Here is a 13,042-nt window from a genome sequence, read left to right on the forward strand (position 1 = left end):
TCAGCCTCACAGCTGTAACATTTTTCTGTTTTGGATAATTCTGAGACAGCTTAAAATAAGGAGATGAATTCTCCATAATACAAGTTTTTCTGGTATGCATACCCTCAATTATGAGTGGTATTATTCTGCATATCCTATACCAGTCACGCTCACCATAGTTTCCAGGCTATAATCCACTCTCTCTCTCTCTCTCTCTCTCTCTCTCTCTCTCTGTATATATATATATTGTAGTTTAACCTTGCTGTTGGATAATCCTCCCATTCATATTTGCTTGATTAAATTAAGCCCTAAGGTTCTTTCCAGTGACTCAAATTCTCTGGAGTCTTCCGAGCTTAAAAATTTCTCACTCACCTTTCAATATAGTCTCTACGGCTGCACTATATTTGCAGTCTTGACAATCTGTCCAATTTCCTTGAATACACTAATAATATGATTACATTTCCCATTGTTTATAAGGGTTTAATGCAGTCAAACACAGTTTGAAAGAGCAAGGCTATGCTGGTTATATCAAGCATTTCATAAATTCACAAATCTTTTATTCACAGCTATGCTGAACATTTCGTTGTGTTCTTATAAGGCATTCACAACCATACAGCCTATTGCATGTCAGAGATTACCCTTTTATTGGCTAAGTTAATCTCTGCCAAACCCTATACTGTATGGAGTGAATGTAGAATTTTTTAAATCAAAAACTTATAATCGTAATTTTTGTGCAGTATTTATAGAGAACAATTTAATCTCTTAAACAAATAAAAGAACCCAAGCCCTATTCAACAACACATGAGTATATACAATATTCCTAACTCCAGTTTGTTCAAATCTTTGGCAAATTGTATAAGTATTTCGGCATTTAATTTTTTCAATTCATTCTACAATGAAATTGAACTCAAAAGAAGGAAAGAAAGAATATACAAGCTTGCTGAGCTTTGTCTATATAACATGAATTGGAAATTTGGAGGAAATTCGACTTGATACTGTTCTTTGTGCTGTTCACCAACTTCTGTGAACCTCTTGAGCTTCTTTCGGGAGAACTAACCCCTAGTAAGGTTGCCGCCATGCTAGATGAAGAACACAGTAGTGATATACAGAGCTAAATATTTCCCAAACTCTCTCGAATAATGTCAATCGCCCTCTCAAAAACATGCCAAATACTTGGCGATATGAGACCGATTTCATTTCGATCTAATTCCTTTGCATTCACGTGAATTTCCTTCTCCACTCCCACACCAATTCCATGCTTGGTTTCTTGACGGGCAAGATAAAAATGGTCACGCCAAATGCCTTTTTTGCTTTTATTCTTCTAGAAGAATCAGGTTTCTTTTTTTTAATTTAGGTTTGATTTTTCATTAATTGTATGCATTACAAATCGTATGAGAAGCATGCCAATTCTGTCTTGCCACTATGGTGGTTCACTTGAACAGTTTTCTTTATTTTATGTCCAAAGAAAAATATATATTAAATAAAGATAGCCTTCAATAATTTTATGTTCAAATAAATAAATTTGATTATATATATGGTGCTAATGAAAATTACAATAGACTTGCTCAAGAATCCTGGAACCCAATAAGAATTTAATAAAAAGACCAAATCATATGATTGGTCCAAAATATTTAATGTCAATATTATACGATAAAAGGTGTGAATTGATATTAATATTTTTATACATATATATTATATCATGTTTCTTTATACAAGCACTTTTTATTTATGTATTCATTAATGTCTTGGATACATACATATACGTACTTATATATGAGAGTATACGTATATGATATGTATATATATTAATATAAACATGTATTAATTATATTAATGCGTGAACTATAAAATGATTTAATTCCATAATTAAAATAATAATAAAATAACTTGGGAATCCAATCTATGACTTAGAGTCGTGAAACCCTAAGAACTCCTATTCAGACCTAATTAGGGTTACCTGACCCAACCGATTGACGAAAGACATAGTCAACATGAGATGACCTGACTCAACTTACGGTTAAGGATTTCCAGATGGTATGAGTTCTCTTTCATTACCTCCCAACCTGATGATACTTCCCCTCCCTTCTCGGAGGACGACGAACTCTTGCACACTCTTGGCCAGTTCAAACAATTAACCTGAAATCTTGTTATAGCTTTGACATTTCAAAAATATTATCAACAAAAGTAAAACATCTTAAATGTCATCATGTTAAATGTTAAAACATCAATTTAACAGTTATGAGTCATCATTTTATCATACTAAGCACAAATAACATCATTCAATTATAACATGAAACATCTAGGGCATCATCATTCAATTAAAACATGAAACATCTAGGGCACAATTAACATCTTTTAATTATAGCATAGAACAACTAGGGCACATATAACATGGTGTAATTTATAGCATAAAAACAACTAGGGCGGCACAAGTGGGATGTAACATTCATGTTGTGCTAACTAATGTTATAAGGGCCCTACCCGTATTGTGTAAATCAACATATATGGAAACTTGATGAAGTTGGAAAGAGTAATGCAATGTGAATGAATGAAGTGGGACAGACAAATATAAAGCAATTTAAGGAAAGTATAATGTGAAATATAAGATGGGTCCCACATGGAAATAATATTATAATAAGCAAAACAATAATAAGGGGAAGGGTATTGCTTTGCAATGGGTGGAAAAGGAAATAATTTAAAAAACTAAATAGTAAAGTACCTAATTCCTCTACCATATAGGCATTCATAAATAGTTATTTCACCTTATGTTTTTCAAAAGAATCAAGAGTCCCTATGCTCTGCCATATGCCAAGCCCATCATTGCTTCAAATTCCAGCTTCTCAGAACAATTGAATCAAACGAAAGATCACCACACAGTTTCAGGCTCTTTTGTCATATGCCATCCACCATATGACCCACTCATGCTCCGTATTCAATTGTATGACTGCATCCACCTGTTTGGGTTGTAGCTCATCTTGTATGACATACAATGCTTTCTCCTCCTATTGTATGGTCTGGCATTACCTTGATTTTTTCTGTACATGCATTTTACCAAACAGTTTCAGGCCTCTTTGTTGTATGCCATCTGCCATATGACCCACTCATGCTCCATATCCAACTACATGACTGCATCCACCTGTTTGGGTTGTAGATCCTCTTGTATGACATACAATGTTTTCTCTCCTATTGTATGATATGCGTTTCCAGAATATGGTGTTATGCACAGTGGGGTTGCTGATTCTTTTGCCAGAGTTTCCGTAGGCATCAATGCTTCTGCAATCCATGGATTAGTCTCTTCAAAGTATATATCTACTGGGTTTGTTGCAGTTCATGGGAGTGTTAAAGCTAGTGAATACAACTCCTTATTGCCACATGGATACAGTTGAAAAGTTGATCAATATGATGGTGGGTATGATGCCAAGGCTGTTGAGTGTTTATGTTCTGAAAGGCGATAGTATGGTAATGAAAGTTAGAGCGAGTATGTTGGAGGAGACTTGGAGAGTAATGCAGCCAGGTGCTATCGACATTATGGCAGTATTCAGAGACAGCAGTCCGAATTACAAGAGTAGGCATTATTGCTTAAATAGACACAAGTTATGAGCACGTGGCAGCTGCAATCTGTTGATTCACAGGCCTGCTGAAGTACGACTTGAAGATCTGAACACCCTTATGTTCTAACTGCATGGTTAGGTAATTCTGCTAGTACCACATGATCTGATGACTTTGTTGACCCTGCACATTTGCATTCAGTTATGCATGCTTGTACAACAGTGATTTACGGCCTTTGAATAATTTTATAGCAGGTTGTTCAGAGAGTAGAGTAGATGGTTCCAAAAGTAGAATGTTTAAAAGGGAATTTTAACTGCTTGTATGGTGCATGCAAATTTCTCTGGTGTTACAAACACTGGTGTATGTTTGCTATATATAGGCTGCACCATTCAAAAACCAGAAAGCTACAAGTTTTCTTATGTAATTCCATAGGAGGAGAAATGGGTTGAGCAGCTGCTTTAAAGGTTCGGCAAACCATCCATAATACAAGGATTGTTATAGAGCAGTAGCAATTCCAGCAAATGAGTGTTTTATCCATATTTTCATATTGATATTTAAAACTTCCCTATATATTATAAATTCTCCCTATATTTTATATAGCTGTCCCCAAAATTGGCAAAAAGTTCGCTGTCCTGGAAATGCGTATCCCCATCCCCTGCCATTCCCATCCCGGGAACTCAGGGTAACATAGGTAATTTGTTGTGGAAAATTCAGGATTTGCCACTATAAAATGGCAGTTAAAGGATAGAATTCATCAGTTGGAGCTTCAATGGCTGCTCCAAGGCCACAAATCTGGACAAATAAATTAAAACAATATGGCATGAGTTAGAAGGACTGAGTATTTCTAGCTTTAAAGTATACTCATAGGACTAGACAGAAAGGGAAAAGGGAACAAACAGCTCCAACATCTCTAGGGATGTCTACTGCCCTAATGTTCAGTGATTTAAATATTTTTTGTTCTTTGTTTGCTAGGAATCCTACTTCTCTTTTTCAGGGGGATGATGTAGTTCGTAATAATTAACTGCTAAGTTATGCTGTACTCAATTGTGTATTAACTACTTTTTGGATTGCGGGTAGTTGTTAGGAGTTGGCTGTAAGTGGTTGTCATGTTCTATTTGGCAACTGTTGGCCATTTTAACTAGGCTTCTCATATTTTGGGAAGGCAGTCTAATCCTTTTGCCTGATCATCCTGGTCTACTTCTATGTGCACAACTTCCTATGAATAAAGCTATACCTTACTTATTCAATCTGGTATGCATTGTGTTCCATGTTCATTTATGCATGTATTAGTCTTACCAGATAAAGAAGTAAACAACCCCCATTACAATTAGTGAAAAATCAATAAATTAAAATAAGGTATTAGGAAAGTCATGCATCAATTTCAAGATCATTAAATACTAGACTATTCTTTGTATGCTTTCTGTCTGTCCTGATGGTAGGTACTGTAGTTGGACTTGAAACCTTGAGGTTTTCTAATGCATGTGCACAGTGAGTCCAGAATTTTAATTTTTAAAAAATTGACCTTGCGAAGTACAGAAAATGCACCAGTTATCCAACATTGGATATATAGGAAGTTTTATTTCTGATTATGGTGAATGTATTTTGCTTTATTGGGGAGAGGTAACCCTTTTCAGAAACAAGGAATCCCAAATATACTTTTATGATAATACTGCAGAATATGTTCTAGAGAAACTGAGAAATGAATAATGCATATAAATTCAACATGGTAAAGTGGAGGTAATTGAGATTTCTATGTTCAAGTTTATTTATATCATTAATGAGTCCAACATACATTCCCTATGAAAAATCAATGATTCAAGTGGTGAGTTCTTTCAAGGAAACTGACAAGTTCTAGACAATTGCCATTTCCTTAAATATTTTTGTTGAGTTTTTCAGTACAAGCATTGCTATTGTATAATGTATGCTGTCAAGATATCTATAGCATGCTTCAATGACTTTGACACCCTTGATGGAACATCTTTCCCATGATATTTATTAACAATATTTTGAATTTTTAGCAGGTTAAATAAAATTGAATTGCTGCCCCTTCATATCAGAGCCTAGTTTTGTTATTATCTACCGTGTACCCCTCTCTCTCAAAATATAACCTAATTCACATCACTGTTGCCACTTTTTCCAATGTTTAATGGAAGAAGGGTATGCTGTGAGCACCCTTACACTATCACCAAATCATTCTGTGATCTTCAAGGTTGCTGAGCTGCTTCCCTCACTAGTAACTTAGGAGCATATGATTTGTGGTTTAGGGTCTGGGGAACTGTGTAGCACTATCTATATGGAAGCTTGCTTTTGAAATGGGGATACTCCATTCTGAGCTCATGTGATGGATTCCTTTGGTTCAACCTATCAGCTAGTCTGTCTTACAGAGTGTTATTTATTGTTGCAGGCATGCTTTCTGGATAATCTTTATTTCTACTTTTAGTTTTTTACCTTTCTGTGTTGATTTGCCATGGTACTTAGCACTTATATATATGTCTCTGTTCTATGGCCTTAGTCAAAGCTCTGTGCTATTTAACCAACTCTGTTGTTAATATTTCCATGCGATTTATTTGTTATAATCTTTTATGCATCCAACATAATTTATCATGACTGATTTGCTCTTTTAAATTGATTGTAAATTTTTCAATATCTTCACCAGCAGGACCACAAAGAAATGGGTGAAGTGGAAGGAATTGAAACAAAGCGACCAGAGGAAAAGATTGACAACTTTTGCCAATCTACAGCTAAACCTGGCAGAGATATGTTTGTGATTGAGGAGAAGGATACAGCAAAGTCTAAAGCCCTGTGTAAGGACTCAATTTCCCGGGAACTGTGATGTTCTTGATGATTATAGTAAATAAATACAGTTCTTGAAAGATCTTTAATAATATAGAAATAATGTTGGTCAATAGAAGAATATAAGAATCATGAAAGATTGATCAAACCTGGTATAAATAAGTATGCATTTTAATGGTATATGATGTTAGTATATTTCAAAAAGAAAGGTTAAAATTCACTGCTTTTAATTGTTATACTGGGTTAGTGGAACAAGAGTATTCAACTTCATGACCATCTTTGGTAAACCAACTTCAACTGAGTAACAGAAATATGCTGCTAGGTAATTATTTACTAAATGTTGTATCTGAGAATATACTGGTGTAACAAATTAAATTCACGTAAAGATATTAAAGGATAATTTCACATTCCATGCATAGTCTCAATATGGGCAGGAAGGTTGATTTGTGTAGTTTATTCAACTGGCATGTTGGAAATCAAAATTAAGCATATTCCTAGGATATTCTGCAAAGAGCAAGGCTTACCAATGTTACAACAAGAGATTGGATAAAATCGTTGAAAGTACAAATGTGAAGGTTAACGAAAACATTTCCAAAGACTCTAGTATACAAGCAGGATATGAATTTGATGAGTCCACAAGCAAGGAAGAAGAAGAGAAGAACAAAGAAGAAGACAATCAGAAAGAAACTTAGGTTGCTTTGGCAACTATATCAAAAACTCTGAGGTATGTACAAAAAAATCACCATGAGAACCAAATTATAGGAGACAAGAACAAAGGTGTTATTACAAGAACCAAAGCTGCTAAAGAACAAGTTCTTCCATGTTTACTTTCTGAAATTGAACTTAAGACAGTTGAAGAAGCTTGTAGAGATTAGAATTGGATGAAGGCTATGAAGGAAGAGTTAGATTAGATTGAGAAATATCAGACTTGGGAACTAGTCCCTAGACCGGCAGATAAGAATGTTAGAGGAACAAAGTGGGTGTTTTGGAATAAGTTGGATGCAGATGGGTGTGTTGTAAGAAACAAGGCAAGATTGGTATGCAAAGCTTACACACAAGTTGAAGGCATTGATTTTGAAGAAACATATGCTCTCGTTGCCAGAACGGAAGCTATTAGGATGTTTTTAGCTTTTGCAGCATATAAAGATTTCAAAGTTTATCAAATGGATGTGAAGTCAACATTTTTGAATGGGGAACTAAAAGAAAAAGTTTACATTGAGCAACTAGAAGGATTTAAGTTGTCAAATGATCCTGATATTGTCTGCACTCTGCAGATTGAAGAAGGCACTGTATGGGTTAAAGCAAGCTCCTAGAGCTTGGTGTAGAAGGCTAGACAAGTATTTATTGATTCAAGGTTTCCAAAAAGGGTCTACCGACAACAATCTTTACTTTAAAGTTGAATTAGATAAGATCCTAATTGTTGTAGTATATGTGGATGACATAATTTTTGGAAGAAATGATGGCATGTGCAAGAAGTTTGTTGGTGAAATGCAAAAAGAATTTGAAATGTCCGTGATTGGTAAGTTAAATTTCTTTTTTGGGTTACAAATGAATCAAAACAGTAAAGGTATTTTCATTTCTTAGTCAAGGTATGTTAGAGAGCTGTTGAAAAAGTTTGGATTGGAGAATTCCAAACCAATATGTACTCCTATGACTATCAGATGCAAATTGACTAATGATGATAAATCTCCTAAGACTGATGCAAGTAAGTATAGATCAATGATTGAAGGACTTTTATACCTGATTGCGATTGGACTGGATATCATGTATGTTGTTTGCCTTACAACTAGATTTTAGCAAGATCCGAAAGAGTCGCATGTTGCAGTAAAGAGGATTTTCATATATCTGAGGATTTTCATATATTTGAAAGGAACATAAGATTTTGGATTGTGGCATACTAGAGAATCAGATTTTACTCTAAAAGATTATACAAGTGCAGATTGGCAGGAAGTGTTGATGACAAAAAGAGTACCAGTGAAGGAGCATTTTTCCTTTGCTCCCGATTAGTTTCATGGTTAAGTAAAAAGCAGGACTCCGTGTCTTTATCAACCACAAATGCTGAATACATTGTAGCCGCATCATGCTGCACACAGATATTTTGGTTGAAATTGACATTGAAGGATATTGGTGTGATGTTTGATGAACTGATCTCAATCATGTGTGATAATACAAGTGCGATAAATATCTCTAAGAATCCGGTACTGCATTCCAAAACATAGCATATCTCTATTTGGTATCACTTCTTAAGGGAGAAGGTGTTGGACAATGAAGTAAAACTTGAGTATGTACCTACAAAAGAGCAGGTTGCAGATATCTTTACGAAGGCTTTGTGCAAAGATACTTTTGAGTATCTCCAACAAATTTTGGGGATAACACCCCTTGCTAGTTTGAACTAAGTACATTAGCCCAAGGAACTTCATGTATATATCTTAGTTTGGGCTAATGATTAGGGCTTCCTCTTGGGGGGTGCTGTGTGGATTTTGAGTTGGTTACAAATGTTGCAAATGTGAAGTTGATGGTGTGTCAGTATGGTTGTCATTAATGTCAATGTATTGATTCTTTGTTTCAGTGATTGGTTTTTGCTCCGCATTTCTGATATGTTGCAGTTGTAGTCACGAGGCTTTAGTATGTTGTTGGATGTTGCCTTGGGATGTCATTCTTATGATCTGATGCTCTAGAAGTTGTGCTTCGGAAGTGTATGCAGTGATGATGATGATATTTGACAATGTTTGCAGTGCTCCACATTTCTTTGCATTTCTAGCTCTGACGATGCTATTATGGATTTATGTTGTTCATATCTTTATCTTTGTTATTTTGATTCGAGACGTGATGATGTGCTTCGGAGTCATGGTTACAGATATGTTCATTCCAGGTCCAGTTGACTTTGAATGTTTTGTTTTTTGCTCCGGTGTTTATGGCATTTGGATAAAGTGTTGTTTTTTGGTCGATGTAGTGCATAGTGGTGTGGTCCACTTCTCATTCCTTTACACCGCGGGAATGCTTAGTGAAGATCTATTTCAAATTGGGTTTTGGTAATATTCTTTGGCCGACTTGGGAGACTTCTAATTCAGAGATTAATATAAATAAAGGATGATTGTAATGAAGAGATATTGAGGTAAGTGGATTGGAAAAAAAGATCTATCTCCTCTTGATGCGAATTTGTACGAGGTTGTGTGTGGTGATGGTTGAGAAGTGTGGTAGTGCGCGATGCTGTTTGGTACCAAAGGCAATGAGCCAAAGGTTTCTTTCGGCATTGTAGCTTAGTAGCGTCTGTGCTACAGTGGTGGATTACTTCTTTTTCTTTCTTCTTCTTCTTGGTAATGAGCCCTCGCTTTTTTTGGTGGTTTTAGTCGAGTAGTGAGCATTCTGGCAGTTAGCCACCCTTTGTAAAAAATCTCCTTAACAGGTGTCACCCTAACAGGTGTTTTATATTTGAGAACTAACATTCTCCATGGTTTTCCCCTTCTTGGGTTTTCCACATTGAATTTGGTGTTTTATGTGTTTGTTCTCTCATGGTTATATCCAAACATGAAAAAATATTAATCAGCAATAAATCTTTTGGCTGAAATTATAAAAAAATCAGGAATTGGGAAAAAATCGGCAAAATTATCGAACATTTGAAAATGTATAATTTCTTAAAATATTCTAAAAACACACACATATACACTAAATTGATAGAACACAATGACATATTACTAGTTTCCATTATATATAAATCATAGTTTGAGTCAAATACATGCCATATAGTAATATACCAAAAAACAAGTTCAAGTTCTAAATACGTTTGAGTCAAATACATATCATAGAGTCTAGACCACAAAACAAATACAATCTCTAAAGTTTGAATACATATTAAGTTCAAGATTTCATATGAATGAAAACTAGAAATCATAGATTGTGTCTACGACTAAAGCTCAAAAAACTCTGTTGCCACTGAGTGGGTGCTGAAGTAGATGGTGTTGCAGCTTCTGTTGCAATATCCTCAACAGGTGAGGAATCTGCCTTTTTTGGATCAGCAAACTCATCTCTTGCCTCCTCACGTTCTGCCACTTGTGTTGCCCATTCAGCTGCCTCATCTAAGTGATTGTCAGTGAAAATGGATCCACATCAACATCACCAGTAGCACCATCAGGTTCAACAATCCAATCTGTTGTATATGGATCAATCTCATCTATGTCAAGTGCTTCATATGAATTTTTCCCTTGTACCCTCTTTTCATGTAATCGAAGGTTGTACCGCACATATACAAGGTCATTCAATTGCTTTTGAGTCAACCTATTGCACTTTTTTGTGTGAATGGCCTCAAAGACACTCCAATTGCCCTCACAACCAGAAGCGCTACAAGGCTTAGATAATATGCGGATTGCAAGCCTTTGAAAATTAGGCATTGTGGCACCATATTCTTCCCACCATAAATCTACAAGGATAAAAATTGGCATTTATAACTTGGTAATTTTTTTTATAAACATAAAGATTGAAATAAATGGTAAAATAAATTTAAGAGCACATTTTTTTTTACCTGGCAGCAGGGTGTCTCTCTTACGAACACAAATAGGTGAAGAAAACAATGGCCCATCTTCCTTCTTGTACCTTTGCAACTCATTAGCAATGAGATCTTGAATATTTTCATCAGGAGCCAACCTCTGAATACATGTGTCGAGGCCAATTTGAACCTCTGCATCTATTTTGAAAGTACGGGAGAAAAAGAACTTGGGGTTCAAATAGTAGGCAACATCATGGATATGCTGGTGGAGTTGTCGATTCCACCTTCGATCAATTATGCGCCATATGGGTTCATATTTGGTCTTGTTTGACCCATACAAGTGTTGAATTGGCTCTTTGGCCTTTTCCATGGCCTCATATAGATACCTGTTGTGACCATTTCACACATCGCCCCATTGCAAATGGGGACCCTTGCTTTTTTTGCTTTCTAGGGTTTGTTTTTTTGGTCTTTTAGGGTTTTGTTAGTTAGCCTTTGCATTTTGAGTGCTGTCGGGGAGATCAATAGGATAGCAGGTCCTGAAATTTGGCTAAGTCTGGAATGTCCTGATCCTGAAATTTGACTAAGTCTGGAAACTGAAAAACCTCAAAAAACTAGATTTTGCAATATAACTCCTGGAGGTCTGAAACCACTCTCAAACATCCTGAAAGTATATATGGAATATAACTTAAAGTATAATGTTTCTTCTTTCTTATACTTAAATGTTATATTCCATAAAAATTATCCTGATAGAGAGTTCAAAAAGTCAAATTTCGCTCCTGTCCTTCATTGAGGATCCAGAGCGAATTTCGCTCCTGTCCCTCTCCTAGGGACCAAGGCAAAGCGCTCCTGTCCCTCACCAAGGGTCCAGGGCGAAAAGGCTTATTTGAGTCATTCCTGACCTTGTTTGGTCAAATTGAAACATCAAAGACACAATGAAGGACGAAATGAGCATGATAGAGCATCCAGACTTGACAATGAAATGATGAAGTTTTTTGCCTAGAAGGTCAAATTCGCTCCTATGCCTCACTGAAGGACCAGAGCGCTTTTCTTTATATGCACAATTTTAGACCTTTTTTGGACATTAACTTTTATTCATAGCATGAAGTAAGGTGAAATCTTCCCTAGCAAAGGAAATTTGAGATGAAAATTGTAGTGATTTGGCCTTGAGGACAAAAATCGCTCCTGTCCCTCACTGAAGGACCGGAGCTTGAATTCCGAATTTGCATTATCCTCGCAAGATTTAAGTGATTTCGCGATTTGAAGAGGTCAAAAGAAGTATGTTTTGCCCGTTGAATATAACTTGAATAGGCCACAAAGGAGAGAATCAACCCAAGTTGCACTAGGCGCTCCTGTCCCTCTCCAAGGGACCAGAGCGATTTTCTCACAAGACAAACTTCGGGCAAAGGGCAAAGCAAGTTTTATGTTTGAAATGAATGAAAAGGGGTGTGATTGGTACAATGAAGATAATTTCGAAGGCTAGCAAAACACAAGTAAGCTCATAGTTGCAAAATCGCTCCTGTCCCTCTCCAAGGGACCAGAGCGAAATCTTCAAAATGCCTAAGTGCCTAACATTTTGAAATGCTATTTCTTGTTGCCAGGACTCAAGATGAAGTGGGGAGTGATGTTCTACGTCTAGAAAGTAATTCGAGGTTGATATGATCAAGAGTTTGTGCAATGAACCAAAAGTCGCTCCTGTCCCTCACCAAGGGACCGGGGCGAAAATGCCTTAAGGCAAGCTCCTTCCAAAGATCACATGAATTGAACTTAAAGTTCCAGATAAAATGCCATTTTGAACGTCAAGGATGAGGTTTTGAACGTAAAAAATGAAGGATGGAGGACAAAAATGCAGGAGTGCTCCTATCCCTCTCCAAGGGACCAGAGCGAAGTTATCAAAATTCATTATTTTTTGGCCTTATTTTAGCAAATCGCACTAGATGCCAAGTTCGCCAAAAAACTTCGAAATATTTTTAAAAAAAAATTCTAATTAAATTGGCATTTAATGAAAATCGCATAGCATTTAATAATTAATTTTGAGCCTTGGAAAATCGTTTTTTTTTTATTAATTGAGGCATTTCGAAATTAATTATTATTAATTTAAAATTTAAAAGAAGAGCGCTTGAGGTATCATTTTTTATTACTTAATTAAGTCGGCCTCTTCCTTTTTAGTTTTATTTATTTTTGGCCTACTTTCATCAAGTCGGCCTATGGGGAGGTGAAATGGTGAGCGCTCTATATATT

The 13,042-nt window shown here is 35.9% G+C and overlaps 1 protein-coding gene across 3 annotated transcripts in view; it reads left to right on the forward strand.

Annotated features, from left to right (window-relative positions):
• LOC131078821 (protein NUCLEOLAR COMPLEX ASSOCIATED 4) overlaps positions 1-13,042 on the forward strand; it is a 142,714-nt gene that overhangs the window by 108,199 nt on the left and 21,473 nt on the right. For 2 of the 3 annotated variants that reach the window (XM_058016600.2, XM_058016602.2), the window contains one exon: positions 6,185-6,332. In XM_058016600.2, coding sequence (XP_057872583.2) covers positions 6,185-6,332 — 148 coding nt within the window. The remainder of the gene's footprint in view (positions 1-6,184; positions 6,333-13,042) is intronic. The other variant, XM_058016601.2, reaches the window with a different exon arrangement.

Source organism: Cryptomeria japonica, chromosome 2, assembly GCF_030272615.1.
Source record: "Cryptomeria japonica chromosome 2, Sugi_1.0, whole genome shotgun sequence".
Taxonomy (NCBI): domain Eukaryota; kingdom Viridiplantae; phylum Streptophyta; class Pinopsida; order Cupressales; family Cupressaceae; genus Cryptomeria; species Cryptomeria japonica.